The sequence below is a fragment of the Phyllostomus discolor genome, chromosome 6, assembly GCF_004126475.2.
Source record: "Phyllostomus discolor isolate MPI-MPIP mPhyDis1 chromosome 6, mPhyDis1.pri.v3, whole genome shotgun sequence".
Lineage (NCBI taxonomy): Eukaryota > Metazoa > Chordata > Mammalia > Chiroptera > Phyllostomidae > Phyllostomus > Phyllostomus discolor.
In genome coordinates, this window is record NC_040908.2 from 153,598,594 (window position 1) to 153,613,254 (window position 14,661).

The window sequence follows — 14,661 nt, forward strand, 5'->3', positions numbered from 1 at the left end:
GTATATGAAGTGTGTCAACAGTTAAGAGGATCTGCATACGCAGGGAACCAATATATTCCAGATGACCAATGCTTGATGTTACAGAATTGTACAGGATTAAAGAGCTATTCAAAGTGCAAGGTGGACCAGTGGATTTAAACATAACAGAATATGAATAGTTTGTTCATACAGTTTCAGATTCCACATTGCAACTGATCTTTAAGAAATCAGTACTTGTTGCCTTGGCTGGTGTGGCTCAGTGGACTGAGTGCAGGCCTGCAAACCAAAGGGTCGCCAGTTTGATTCCCAGCCAGGACACACGCCTGGGCTGCAGGCTGGGTCCCCAGTTGGGGGCATGTGAGAGTCAACCAATGGATGTATCTCTTACATGTCAATGTTTCTCTCCCTCTCTTTCTCCCTCTTTTCCCTTCTCTCTAAAACTAAATAAATAAAATCTGAAAAAAAGAAGTCAGTACTTTCAAGTTTTGGTGTAATATCAAAGAATATCTGTAGTTAATATCTGTAATTTGAAAAGGCTCTAAAAGCGCCTCCTCTCTTTTCTGATTGCGTATCTGCGTGAAGGCACTTTTCTTCATTTACTTCCACAGAACAAATGCTGTAACAGATTGAATGCAAGAGAAGATATGACAGTCAGCTGTCCTTAATTAAGATAGACATCAAAGAGATTTGCAAAGCCGTGCTGTTCTCACCAGTTTTTTGTATTAGAAAATATGGCTATATTTATAAAATAATATTTCACTAACGTGTAATGGGTTTGTTGTTATTAAAATGAATTAACCAATCACTTACGTTTTTCAGCTTTAATTTTAATATGGTAAATATCATAGCTATAACCCATATAAACAGAAGTTCGGTGGGTCCTCATAGGTTTTGATAGTGTGAAGTCTGAGAACCACTGCCCTAAAGAAGGCTCTGTAAAGCACTTGAGTTTTCTTGGGGGACAGACATAGAATTCTAACAAGAATCAATACAGGCTATGCTGCGTGTAGCTCCAAAGTACAACCCAAAGTCGGGGGTCATAGTGTAGACGGTGATTTCTGAAGTGTAAACTCCACACACGAACTCAGTACGCAGGAGGCAGGGCCGGGGATCTGGTTACATCTTCTGTGCTTCACAGGCCACCCCCTTCTCAAGGCCATGCCATGATTCCGTTCTGTAGGAAGGACTCTTGTTCCCCCGTCAGGTTCTGTTTTTAGGAAGCTAGCCACTCTGCAAATATTACATATCTTTTTTTAAAAAGCAGCTCTGCCATTCACAATAAAGTAGGAATAGAATGAACAGGAGGCCGCCCAGCAGGAAGGTTGTCTGGCTCCTCAGACTGGAGTCTGTGTCTGCTGGCTGCCTGGCAGCCCCTCGCGGCGGTGGCAAGCCACCTCACTGCTCCACGTGCCACCTCCCTGGCACGGCGAGGTGGCTGCCCTGAGTGTATTGGCAGCTGCTCCTTTCTGAGGGCCGTGTGTGTAACATGGAAAGGATGAGACGGGCAGATAGGCCCGGTACCCATGGCGTTCTTATACTGAATTTAGCACTTGAATAAAATTGCAGAGGTCAACTTGCTTCAACATGGAAGTAATGGGTGTGGGTGAGCTGCTCTTCTCACCTGCCGCTTATTGCATTCCAAGTGGTTTGCTTATTCCTTGCCCCTGTCTACAATGTGACTGATTTTGCACTTTCTCTCTGTTTTTCCACGTGGATGCCACCCGTGTCCCTGCTCCTCCTCTCGGCCCGGCGACTGCAGTGGCACCCTGTGCTGCGCACACTGAAGAGCCGAATCGAAGAGAACACCGGCCACACCTTCAACTCCCTGCTCTGCAATCTCTACCGGAACGAGAAGGACAGTGTGGACTGGCACAGTGACGACGAGCCCTCGCTGGGGCGGTGCCCCGTCATTGCCTCACTCAGTTTTGGTGCCACGCGCACTTTTGAGATGAGAAAGAAGCCCCCACCAGTGAGTATTTGTGTGTGTGTGTGCGTGTGTGTGTGTTCTTCCTCCTTCCCGTTACTCCATGAAAAAAGGAGAGCTCCTGTTCTCAGGTTTAGAGGATAGGAATATGTGATTTGTTGATGAAACATTTTGGACTGGTTGCTTACCCCAAAGTGCCCATTCATTCATTTACTTACCTAACAGATGCTGCCTGCCAGGTGCCAAGTGCTGGGGGCTCTTTGCCGTTGGTGGAAAGGACAGACACAGTCCCTGTCCACATGGAGCTGGGGGCAGACAGATATTACTGACTACTCAGATAATTACCGTTATGAAAAATGCTCTAAAGGAGGACTTACGAAGGGATGGCCCGGGCTGGCAGGGGCAAGAAGGGAAGGAGGGAGACTCGAGGGAGGTACTCTGGAGAGGCCTGGTGTTAAGTTCCGTGTCCTGTCGCCACGCTGCTGTGAGGAGCGTCACGTGCATCCTGACTGCCTCCTTAGGCTTCTCCTGGAATACAGGAGACTCTGTAACTCTTCTAGAGGAACTTCAAGCCAGGTAGATATTCAGAGGTGGTGGTCTGTGCAGGTTCAGGTAGAGAAGCAGGGGCTAAAGTGACTGTGTAATAACCTCACTCTTCCATCCCAGTTCTTTTGTGACGTGACATTGGAGCGATCCAAGGCTGTTAATTTTTTAAATCAAAAAGTATAGAACCTTATGACTAAGGTGGATAGAAAGATAGTAGGAACTCTAAGAAAAGAGCAACTCTCCAGCAAATTGTCTTGTTTGTAGAGTTTGTGTCTTTTTCTAACCAAGGTTCCCAGTCATTCATTTCACGACATTACACCAGACCCAGTCAGGCTGCCTGCGAGGCTGTGTCTTGCATGGGACTTGATCCAGACCTCGTAATTATTATTAGGCCGTGCTCGTGTCTGTCCTTCGCCAAGTATTCTTCTCTGAGACTGCAGTTAGTGGACTGAGCTGTTTTTCTGACATGTGTTTGGGTTTCTAAGCACAGTATTTTGAAGCATAATGTGTTATATAACATTCATGCCATTAAGTACCTTTTGTTGCTGTAATTTTCGGTGACTTAGGTTTTCTTTGCTTCGTTTACACAGAAATGGCGCTCTGTGTGAGCAGGGGATTGTCCATTGTCATTGAGCTATTGCGTGAACCTGCCCCCTGTGCACTTCGAGTAGCCTTCGAGTGTCCTGGGCAGACGGCCTTCCCACGTACCAGGGAACACCACTCGAGAAGCAGACTGCCCGGCCTTGGCCATATCCCTTTTAGGTCTGGTTATGCTTTTATACGTGGGCTTCCTCTCAGTTAAATCCCCAGTTCCCCCATGGGAAGACTTCATCCTGCCCTTAGTAAGACTCCTGTTACATGAACAGCAGAGATACGCCTCATCTCGTTCTTAAATCCAGACCCTCTGCTCAAGCCGGCGTGTCGAGCAGCAGCTGTGCTCTAGGTGTGGTCCTGGGAGCGGGGCTGCAACGGTGAGTGAGACGAAGTCTTCCTCCTCCTCGTGATGCGGCCCATGCTCGTGCTGCGCCTTCCTCCTGGAGGCATCCCTCTGTCCTTCTCGTTGGCAGGCAGGCTCCAGTGTGCCCAGGGTAGTCTGGACTGTACCCGTCATCTCTGGTTCTTCGCAGTTATTTTCTTTGTTGCCAAGTATTTAAGTATTCACTTACCAATTCTTCACCCATGCACACTTACCACCATCCCCTTTTTTAAAACTTTTTTGGGCCTACTTATAGATTGAAATTTAAGAATTTTCAAAGCGTACTTTCTGGATAATTAATTTTACTGTACAGGCCGGATCTAACTAGTATTAAGCATGAACAGTGTGCTGGTGCCCAGAACGCCTCCATGCCTTTCACCTCCAGGAAGCTGAAGGTCTCATTTGTCTTCATTTACTGATACAGAACGTTCACGGTGATCAGGAGCTATCTCTTGGTAGGATACTCCAGCCACGTTGTAGGCTAATGCGTGGATGGAGAGTATAACTCTCACGCAGCGTTGTTTCTCAGGGCAGCCCCTTGGGACGGAATCTCTGTCTGAGAGGGCGACTGCTCACACTGCCGCTTTACTGCCCAAGGCTTCTTGGAGTCTGTTTTGATGAGCTTCAGTGAAAGCACAGGTGGTGAAACACAGAGTACGGAAGGGGCCCCTTCGTTGTCTGCCAGCAGCAGGGGAATCTTCGCTAGAACTACAGTTCTAGCTGATGTGATAAATGCAGATCTAATGCGGACGGAAATTGGTCTGACATCTTGAAACGATGTTGCCTGAGGAAACGGATTGGGGAAGAAATAGAAATGTGTCCGTACCTCAGGTTATTGGCTGTAGTAAGTTTTGGCTTCCTATATAGTTTTAGCTGTGATGGAATTTGTTGCAATTATGTATTCCTTCAATTCTGGCTTTTGTTTAAGATGGGGAAATTGCCCTGGCTGGCATAGCTCAGTGGATTGAACGCAGGCTGCTAACCAAATTATCGCAGGTTCAATTCCCAGTCAGGGCACGTGCCTGGGTTGCAGGCCATGACCCCCAGCAACCACACATTGATGTTTCTCTCTTTCTCTCTCTCTTTCTCCCTCCCTTCCCTCTCTAAAAATAAATAAGTAAAATCTTAAAAAAAACAAAGATGGGGGAATTGAATGCTAATATATTTAAATTATAATCATGTGTAAGAGAACACAGTTTAAAAATGATTTTCCCCCAGAACCAGTAAGTCCCATTCTTGGGTGAAGAGAACCCAAGTTTAAACTTTTGGAAAGACTCCTCCTTCCAGTTTCTTTAACAGATAAAAATCCGGGGCTCTGCAAACCTAGCTAAACAGGAAATGCAGAAGCCTTTCCTTGAGTTGACGGCCTTGGAAATGTGTCTGGACTGCATCATCTCCATCTTACTGTAATGATCTTTTTCTCAAGGACTGAAAGGAAATGGTTACTGCAAGCCTTTGTTGACCTCTATTTCTGAACTCCGGGGATAGCTTTGAGAACATGACTCACAAGCCATACAACCCGAGGTAAAACATAAATCAACAAGCATAAAGTTGGCTAATTTGCTGTGTGGAATTTGTAGGACTCTGACTTTCTGTGACTCCTAGGCACCTATCTCAGTGTGCCGCTATGGACTGTCATTTTTCTGCCTCTCAGCAAGACATGGAGAGTGTGCTGGGGGTTGTCACAGGGAGTCTCTTTCAAAAGCCAGTTAGTTTTAACCTGCCGGAAGAGGAGCTGATATCTGTCTGGCTTGAGTCAGTTCCTCATCTGAAACTGACATAGAAGAATCACGAGATTTCCTGCGCTTCACTCGAATGTGCACTGTTGGGACAGAAAAGCACCTGTCTGGGGACACTTGCAAAGAGAAATAGTCTTTCTTTCTTTTTCACATTCAGACTCCTCCACCCCTGCAGCAGCTGTTTGTTTTGGTCTGGCACCTTCAGCAGCTCTCTGTGGCTGCTGAGCTGAAAGCCACCCCAGTTCCACACACACATCGCATCCCTAACAGTTTCTCCCTGTGCTGAGATGGTAAGGAGATCTTTGTTCCCCGAGCATCAGTGCCCCTCTGACTCATGCAGTGGGCCGCGCCAGCGTCGGGCGTGCATCATCCCCAGGATTAAACATCCCACTCCTCCGACATGCCAGCCCTTCCTCATTGTCCTGCAGTCCAAGCCTGTCAACTCCTGCGCATTCGTTTTGATTTTAGAGTACGTTACTGTTTCCTTCAATGATAATAAAGTGCGAGGGAGTGGGGGGGGGGCAGTAAACCGGCCTGATCTTGCTCTTCCGCTAGGGCCACCCCCTCTTTTGTTAATCGGGTTAAAGACCCAGTGAACAGCACTGTATCCCTCCCCCGGCCAATGTCAGGATATACTGTCTTACGACGGAAGTAAAGCTCACCAAATATACCTACCTCAGCTGACATGTTTTGGAAATCAAGGGTCTTTTTTATTCTACCAAGCTGAGTTTGTTAAAGCCTTTCTATACTCCTTGTCCCAAATGCAGTTGTACTTTTCAGGCTACATTGTGTCCCTGTTGTAAAGATTAGTCTGCTTCTTTTTCCAGCTAGCTTTAATTCCATCCTGAAAAACAAGCTGGAAGGGGAACTACAAAAGCCATTTGGCAGGCTGCTATTTCTCTGTCGGTTACCCTGGAAACCGTGATGGCTGAGTTGGGGGGGTATTAGATAACAGCAGGAAGTTTGTGATGCACTGGAGAGGGAGATGCCAGAGGCCTTGTTTTTCCAGCGTGTTGCTCTGTTGCTCGTGGATAAGGTCGTGGATGAGGTCAGTCCTTATCAGCTGGGTTCCGAAAAGGCGAGGGGCGTCTGTCCACCTCAGGGTGATTGGGTTGAGGTAAGTTAGGCATCTCTCTAACCGCCCCTCCCTCCAGCACCTTCTGAAGGGTGTGAACCCTGTTCGCTTCGCCAGGAGAGATGGTTGTAAGCCACTTGTGATGGTAGAGGCTCCAGAGCGCCAGAGCATTGGAGTTCCCACTGCCTCCCTTGCTAATTGCTTTTATATACACTACTGGGAAGAGCAGAGTGTAAAAAGGTCAGTTCAATCATTTTCCCAGGACTCTAGAAGAAATGAGGATACTGGAATCCAAAATAATGTAATACTGGCTAGCCGGAGTTTGAAAACTGAGTGAACCGTGGGCAGCATTTCATGGAGTAGCGCCAGCCTCCGCCTGCACCGCGTCCCCACCCCTGCCGCCGCTCCTGCTGTCCACGCGCACTGGGCCTCCTGACTGCAGCCTCTGTCCCGGGCGGTCACAGGAAGTACTTGAAGGAGATCGTTGATAACCGTCGTTGTCGCTTTAAAACAGACCGTAACGAAGGGGAGAAAATCAAGTTTTGTCTCCTGTTTCTGTCACTGACACTGGCAAAAAGCACTTACTGCCTCATCTACACTTATTCCCCTTTTGTAAATGGGGACGATAATTGGTAGCTACTGGATGAGAGTAACAGGAAAGTTGTCCCAGGAAAGGCACTGTGAGAACAGCTCAGTGAGTCTCCGAGCTGTTATAAATGGTAGATGCCATGGTGACATTAGGTGCGGGAATTGGAAAAGGACGTGAACGGCAGTGAAGCCCGATTCCAGGATTCCCTCGGCCTGTGCAGCGGCGCTCGCTGGGGCAGGAGAGGGAGACTTGGGGAGAGAGAAGTGGCCCACGGCTCAGGGATGGCGATGATGTTTTCGAGCTCCTGTGTCTAGGGTCATTTATAAATGGTTTGGAAAGTTTGAGTGAGGGAGTGGGTAAATGAATGTGCGCGTGTTTAAGCAGATAGTCCTGGTGGGACCTAAATTCTCTTGAAACTTAACATCCATTGGGGGTTGGAATCATCATTTGCTTCCTCAGGGCCTCACTCAGGCTGGGACCCATGCCCTGCCTGCCACTGGGTGAGATGGATTTCTGCAGAGAGCCCTCTGGTTGTGTGCTGTCCGTAACAGTGCTTTCAGTCCCAGGGGCTAACAGCCTTCTCCCAGGCCAGTTGTCGTGTTTGTCGAGATTGGGTGCGGGGTCTGCCTACAAGCTTGAGTTTTTTAGACCTTGTCTCCACGGTAGGGTTTTTCCGACCCCTTTGCTGTGCTCATGAGAACCAACCCTAAGCCTTCTGGTGATTGTCGCATCTTTCACAATCACATCTTCATGGTGGAGGGCTGCTTAGCTGATGCAGGAAGGAGCTTGGTGAGCTGGAGAAGAAGAAGGATGCCCCACGCTGGAGCAAAGCGAGCGAGTGAGGAGAGTACGGGGGGTGCGGTGGGGAGAGTGGGTCGGAGCCAGGGCGTGCCGGCACTCGTGAACCTCAGGAAGGAGTGGGTTGTAAGCGCGTCAGAAAGCCATTGATGTGTATTAAGCAGAAGAGAGGCATGCTGTCATTGACTGTTTTACCAGGCTCCTTGCTACTGCGTGGAGCCTGGACTGGAAAGGAGCAAGAGGAGAAGCCAGTAGATAGGAGGTTGTTGTGCCCCATATGTACCTGGGCGCAAGGCAGGGAAGGAGAGCAGTAGGTGGAGCTTAGAGGAGCGGAGTTTTTAAGAGAGGCGTGGGAGTAATGGTGTGAAAGAGTTACGGAGTGTGTCACTTGAAGAAGGCTCAGAGAACTTGGAGTCTCCTGGGGGTAGCTAGGTTTTGGTAAGGACAGGGGTGTGAGGGAACCTTCAGAGCCCGTGAGGCGGGGAGGATCTGGGTGCATTTGCTTGTCACTGAGTGTGAATTTCCAAAGACACAGTGGAAGTACAGGAAGGGGAGCGTGGGGCGGGCAGGCGGGGCCGTGTTTGATCGGGCCCTGTCTGGGACCGGTTTGGGCTGAGTGTTCTGCTGTCAGCAGACGACGGGAGAAGTTTGCCGTTTGCCGGTGACCGGGATCAGCTAGGTGTCCGGATGGTGGGGTACGTTCTCGTAAACTCTCAGAGGAGGGAGAGCATTTGCTTTCAGTGCTACTGTCTTAGGTCAAACCCTTTTGAGATATAACACTTCCTTTTAGTTGTGTTCCTTGGAAATGTATCACCAAGAATGGAATGTTCATTACGCAAACTCTTCCGATTTCAAATGCACGTTTAGTGGAGCTGAAGTGACTCTGACAGTGAGTGTAAAGCCAAGTTCATTTTCACTTGAATTGAGGAATTTCTTGTTCCTGTCCTGTCCCCAGCAGACACTGTCCCGGGGTGTGGCGCACTGAGCTGCACTGAACTGGCCTCCAATGTGGCCAGTCTGGAAGGAAAGGTGGGAGTCCTCGCTGCAGCCTCGTCTGCAGTGCTGAGCTCGGACGCCTGCGGAGAGAGCTGCTGCTGCTGCTGCTGCTGCCGCTGCGGAAAGCCGAGCACCAGCCTCCTGGGCCCTGCTCTGTGAGGGAGGGGGGCCCCCGGTGTGCCTGTGCAGGGCGATGGACTCCCGTGCCAGGCCCTTGTGCCTAGTGTTCTCCCTCACCTGCCAGAGCCTTCCAGGCCAGATCAGTGCCCAAAATCAGGAACGAATTTAATAAAAACCCAAAGATTTATTTTGGCGCGTGAGTTTAGAGCCATTTTGAACAGATAGTCTCAGTGATTTCAAATCTCTGCTGTTCCAGCCAGCCTTATGCTGTAGCAGATCTTATTTCAGAAACAGCTGCTTCTGTTTTTAAAGTAATGTATTTCAGATCAATGTTGATGATATCATTTAAAGTGTGGCTGAGTCAGCAGAACAACTGTGGTGATGACTTCGTAGGGTCCTAGCTCTGTTGTCTTTCCGTGATTTCCATAACTAATATGTTTGTTTGTGTCAGATTTTAAAAATATGTTATTACTGTGGACAGGAAGACCAGCTGTGCTCTTGTATCTGCACTATGGAAACCGCTTTGCAGTCCAAATACAGCCGCAAGCTTAGATGAACCACTGAGCAGTCCAGGAGCCGGCCAGGTTCTCTGAGGCAAGGCAGCACCACAATGCAGGGGGGGGGCGGGGGAAGACTGAAGAATGACTTTCAAAAGGGAGGACAGTGTTGGCATCGTCATAAGTCGGCAGCCAGGGTAGATAAAGGGACAGTTGGCCATCATTGGGTTAATTAGATGTAGCACAGGCTAACATTTAGATTTTGAAGCATTTCGGTCTGCAAAAAAAGCCTTGACCACAATTCTCGAGCAACTGCACAGGTGTCTGCTCCTTGGACCACAGAGCTAGGGAATTCCTTATTGTAGCTGTTACCGTCTCGGGGAAACCCATTTCTTGACCATGCAGACATTCCAAGTAACATCTGACTTCGTTTCTTGTTTTTGAAGCACAGGTTCTGGAATAAGTTCTCTGGATCTGCAATTTCCCTTTCCTCACAACTCAGCTCACTCTCGAAATACCTGCTGTCTAGGTGCAGCGTCCCCACTCTGCTCGTGTATGGGCAGGGTGGGCAGGAAGAGCAAGTGCATCGGCCTTTTCTCAGTCATTGTGCTCTTCCTCCTTGTAGTGTGAGACACCAGCACCCGTCACCGCCCTGCTCGGAGCTCAGCCTTCTGTTAGCTGCTTTTTCTGCCTCCTGTTGGTTTCTGGAATGCTCTGTTAGCTTTGTTATTCTCATGCTTTTCTTACTGCCACCTCTCTGCCACCTTTGAAGTTTTTTTCTTTTGCCTTCAGCTCCTTAAATATGTTCAAGATGATCTTTGATTTTGTTATTTTTGAATATATTGTCTTTTAGGAGATTATAAAGTGGCCATGGACTGTAATGCCCATTGGCCAAGGCCCATTTCTGTCTTATTGTTACATCCCCAGCATTCAGCCGTGTGTGTGTGTGTGTGTGTGAGTGAGTGTGTGTGAGTGTGCTGTGAGTGCACTTGGCGTGGATGAGTGAGTGAGTGAGGTCTCGGTTGTTCCTATGGCCCCAGCCATTCCTTCTTTGGTGGGGGAGTTGTGAACCTCTGCTCTCCGGCTTTGACTTTGATCTCGAGTCCCAGTCATCGCTTTCTGCGTGTTCATGAGACCCGTTCACGTACACCAGCACTTGTCACTTCTAACTTAAAATCATAAAGTCACATTATTGTTCTCCGAGAAAAACCATACTTCCACCTGCTGAAAAGTCCATTTATGTTCACGGTCTTACTGTTCTCTTGGTCAGGTTAAAAACAGGAGTTATTTTCAGTTAATTGCTCTCCAATTTTAAGTGTTTCATGTCCAAAATTTTCTTATTTCTCGGACTGTCTGAAGGACTCATCCCTCTCAGAGTGACCGTCTTCATCCCGGGCTCTTCATACCACGTGTCTAAAGTACCAACAGTGACCCTTTCCCCCCCGGTGTCCAAAATTCCAATCCTTTCTCCCCTCAGTTTTGTCTGGTACCCAGATGCCAGACATTTGCAGAGTAGTTCATATTCTCTTTCTCTCTCTCTCTCTCTCTCTCTCTCTCTCTCTCTCCTCTCCTCCCCCCGAGAAACCCTAATTGAACATCTGCCGTGTGTGGGGCACTTGTGCCCGCCTCTGGAGCCAGAGCAGCGAGCACAGCACACGTGGGCCCTGCCCTCCTGGGGGTCATGGGAGCTGGACAGCCGTCAGATGGACAGAGAGAAGTGACGATCCTGAGCTCTGAGTTTGGATTTCGTTCTAAGTGCAGTGCGAATGAATGAGGTGGTGACACGATCTGGTGTCCGTGGTGAAGGGTCACTGGCTGCAGTGTGAAGGATGGTTTGGGGAGAGGCGAGAGCAGGAGACTAAGTAAAACTCGTTTCCAGTGTCCTCAGTGGGAAACTGCTGGTTCGGACGAGAAAGGGGGCGGTGGGGTTGAACAAGTGAGTGAATCCGATGCATGATTTTGAGGGAGAACCCGCAGGACTTGCCGATGGTGACTGAGATAGTAACTGTGAGGGTAGAGTCAGGAATGACTCCCAGGTTTCTGGCGGGAGCAGCTGGTGGGTGTAGGTGCTACTCTGTCAGATGGGGGAGGAGTGGGTATTTTTGCATTTGGTTTTGGCCTTAAGGAGATTTCGTAGAGAGAATCAAGAGTTCCTTCTTCTCCATGGTAAGTTTGAGATGCTTGAGATTTTCAGACCTAAAGTAGGCTGTTGGCTAAGTCTGGAGGTCAGATGACAGGCCCGTGCTGGAGATGTCATGTGGGAGTTGTCAGATGACAACAGTAATGCGGTAATAATGATCAATGACAGGTGTGTCGTGTTGACTCTGTGCCTGGCTCTGTTCTCAGCATTTTACATGTAATCCTCCCATAGTCTGATAAAGTTCGTACTGCTATTATTTACCCCCATTGTACAGAAGGGGAGGCCGAGGCAGTGTTAAATCGTGTGCCCGCCCAACACAGCTCAGAAGCTGGTAAATGAACTGAAACTAATAATATAGACAATATGTAAAGCGTTGTCATTCAGAGCAAGGGAGTGGAGAAAAAGAAGCAGAGAGCCAAGACTGAGCTCTCTGCCTTCATCACTTTGTTTTCCAACTCAGGCATCTGTATTTGCTCCTCCTGAACCAACGGGTAAAATGCAAACTCCTTAGCTAGACTGTCAAATTGTCCCATAATCTTTGCTCAACGTACTTTGGTCTCCCGTTCCCTGTGTGATTGCACCGTTCTGCTGAACTCTCTCTCTGCTCCTCAGGCACGCTCTCCACCTCCTCGGTAACTTAAGTCCTTCCAGGCCTCAAGGGCCCCTGGTAGCCTTGAGGCCCTCCTTGGGGCCCTCCAGTGCAGACATTAATAATAGCAACCACATGTCAAGAGCTTCCTGTGAGCTTGGGAAATGAGTAGCAGGCTCCTACTTTGCTCATTTGTGTTGTGTTTTTATAAGCATCTTTGCAGTAAAAAGATGGAACGTTTTTTAGATAAGAAACTTATCTGTGGGATCAGAGATGACGTGAAAAACCAGCTGTCTCCTTGGTGACTGAGATCACTTATTCAGAAGCATATTTTTCTTTCAACGGCCTTTTCTGGCTGAGTCAGGGTCACCGAGATTAGAATGTGATTGCTGAAGATGAAGGAGCGCGTGTGTCCTGAGATCTCTGTCGGGCACTGCCATGCGGAGTGGCCAGGGGAGCATCAAAGAGGCCCGGCAGATGACAGGCCTGGCTCCGGGCGTAGAGGCCAGGCCGGACGTCAGTCCAAAGGATGACAAAACACGGGCATGAGAGGGGGCGTCGTGTGTTGGCTCCCTAACTTTTTTCTTCAGTGCCAGTTGATTATGTTCAGTATGGGTGATATGGCCAGAAGATAGGTACTAGAATTTCTCATGATGGAATGGTTCATTGCCACAACCTTCTTAAAGAGGCAGTCTGGTGGTGTGACTCAGTGTGCCTTCAAGTCCATGCCCTTGGATCCTGTCATTCCATTTTGAAGAGTGTGTCCTAGAAAGAAACTCAGAAATATTTTGTCCAAGATCTACATACAATAGCGCTTCCTTTGCTTTTTTTTTAATAGTACCTGCACATGAACATTCAGTCTCCAAACACGCGCGTCCCTGCCGTGCCCTCACTGCCGGCACTGTGCCCGACATAAACAGGTGGTCCGACAATACTGGCGAGGTCACAGAAGGAAGGATGTGTTCAGACAGAGGAATATCATACAGCCATCTTTTCGAAATACTGTGTATTTAAGACATCGAAAAATGCTCACTATCTATTGTTCAAATGTAGAGTACCCGGTTACGTATATAGACTATTCTTGTATGTGTTGTATGAATTCTGAGTGATAGGATTAAAGGTGATTTTTGTATTTTCTGGGTGCTTTCCCTCAGCCATTTGGCACATATATTTCTCGATGTGTGTGGTAACTGGCACGGAGCATGATTTGAAAGGGCAAGAGAACATAGTCCTCCCAGCATGCATTTCACCGGTAAGTAGAAAAGCAGGCGTTGACCGAGTAATTACAAGTACATTACATATATTTTAATAAAATTATGTTAATGTTATAGGAGAAAGAAAAACTATGCCAGTAATGACTTTCAGGCATTGATGGTTATTTTTAATTTCTAAGACACTTTTTTAAGGACAAGGAAGGGAGTAACTACGTGAAAAATCTACACAGAGCTCATAAAGTGTGGAGTTATCTTTCCAATGAGAAGAAGAATGTTTAGATTCCCTGTGTGTTGGGTGGTCAGTAATGAGATAAACACACCCAGAGGCCCTGGCCGGGTTCCTCAGCTGGTTAGAGCATCGTCCTGATACACCAAGGTTGGGGGTTCTGGCCCTTGTCTCAGGGCACGTATAAGAATCAGCCAGTGAATGCATAAATAAATGGAACAACAAATCAGGATTTATCTGTCTCTCTTCCCCTCCCCTTCTCTCTCTCTCTCTCTCTCTCAACTCAATAAATAAAAATTATAAAATAAAATATATACACCCAGGCAATTTTCCCTAAATAGCATTTTTCTGAAGGAAGCTGAACAGGCCCCTACCTGGCGAGGTGGACAGGAGAGCTGCGGGACTTTGGGAAGCCCTGCCGTGCCCTGGGGATTGGGGTTGAGCCCTCAAGGGAGCCGGCTGTGGTTGGGAAGGAGTGAGAATGATGATCGTCGCTACTATAAAAATACACAGTTTTCCGTTTTTCACTTGTGAGGTTTCAAATGTGTGGAAAACCAAGTACAGCAACAATGAATGGATCAGGGATGGAAAATTTTATCGTAAGCCATGGGTTTTACAGGGACATGTTTTGTTTTGTTTTGTTTTGAAGAAAGACTGGAGTAAATCCAAAGGGTTACAAGACGTGTTTGGTAACTGAACCTTGCTAGTGACTGTGGACACGCTCCGGTGAACTCTCTGATCGGTGCTCCCACTGCTGCCTATCCGCTTACCCACTCGAGCCTTCGGGCACTGCCTCGTGAGCTCCTCCGGCATTTAGCTGCTTCTGAGCGGGGAACGTCTCTGCAGGTCTCCCTTGAGTTCAGTGGTGACGCCGCAGCCTCTTGCCTCTCTGGCCTCTCCGGAGAAGGAGGGGTCCGTGAGCTCTGTGCTCCCTTGGTAGGATCCTTTACCCTCTCTTCTGTCTCCTGCAAATCAGGAATGCGTTTTCTAAGCCCAGTGTGTTGGAAGGAACACATAACAAGCTCAAAGCAATGGAATCACCTTGTGCAGTGGGGCCACCGGGCGTTGCTGTCTGCTCCGGGGACTGGATTAGAGCAGCTCCCCCCCCGCCCCCGCCCCCAGCGAAGGCTCACACTCTTGTACTGTCCGGTCCAACTGACGGTTCCACCGGATGTACTTTGTGTAACCCAACCTGAGGCCTTCTCCCATTTGAAAAACTCCGATCGTGGGAGCGTTCAGTGAAATGGAGACCT

General features: G+C 48.3%; 1 protein-coding gene across 5 annotated transcripts in view; it reads left to right on the forward strand.

Annotated features, from left to right (window-relative positions):
- Positions 1-14,661, forward strand: part of ALKBH3 (alkB homolog 3, alpha-ketoglutarate dependent dioxygenase) — a 32,518-nt gene that overhangs the window by 13,410 nt on the left and 4,447 nt on the right. For all 5 annotated transcript variants that reach the window (XM_036029267.1, XM_028516475.2, XM_036029268.1 and 2 more), the window contains exon 8: positions 1,739-1,948. In XM_036029267.1, the coding sequence (XP_035885160.1) occupies positions 1,739-1,948 (210 nt within the window). The remainder of the gene's footprint in view (positions 1-1,738; positions 1,949-14,661) is intronic.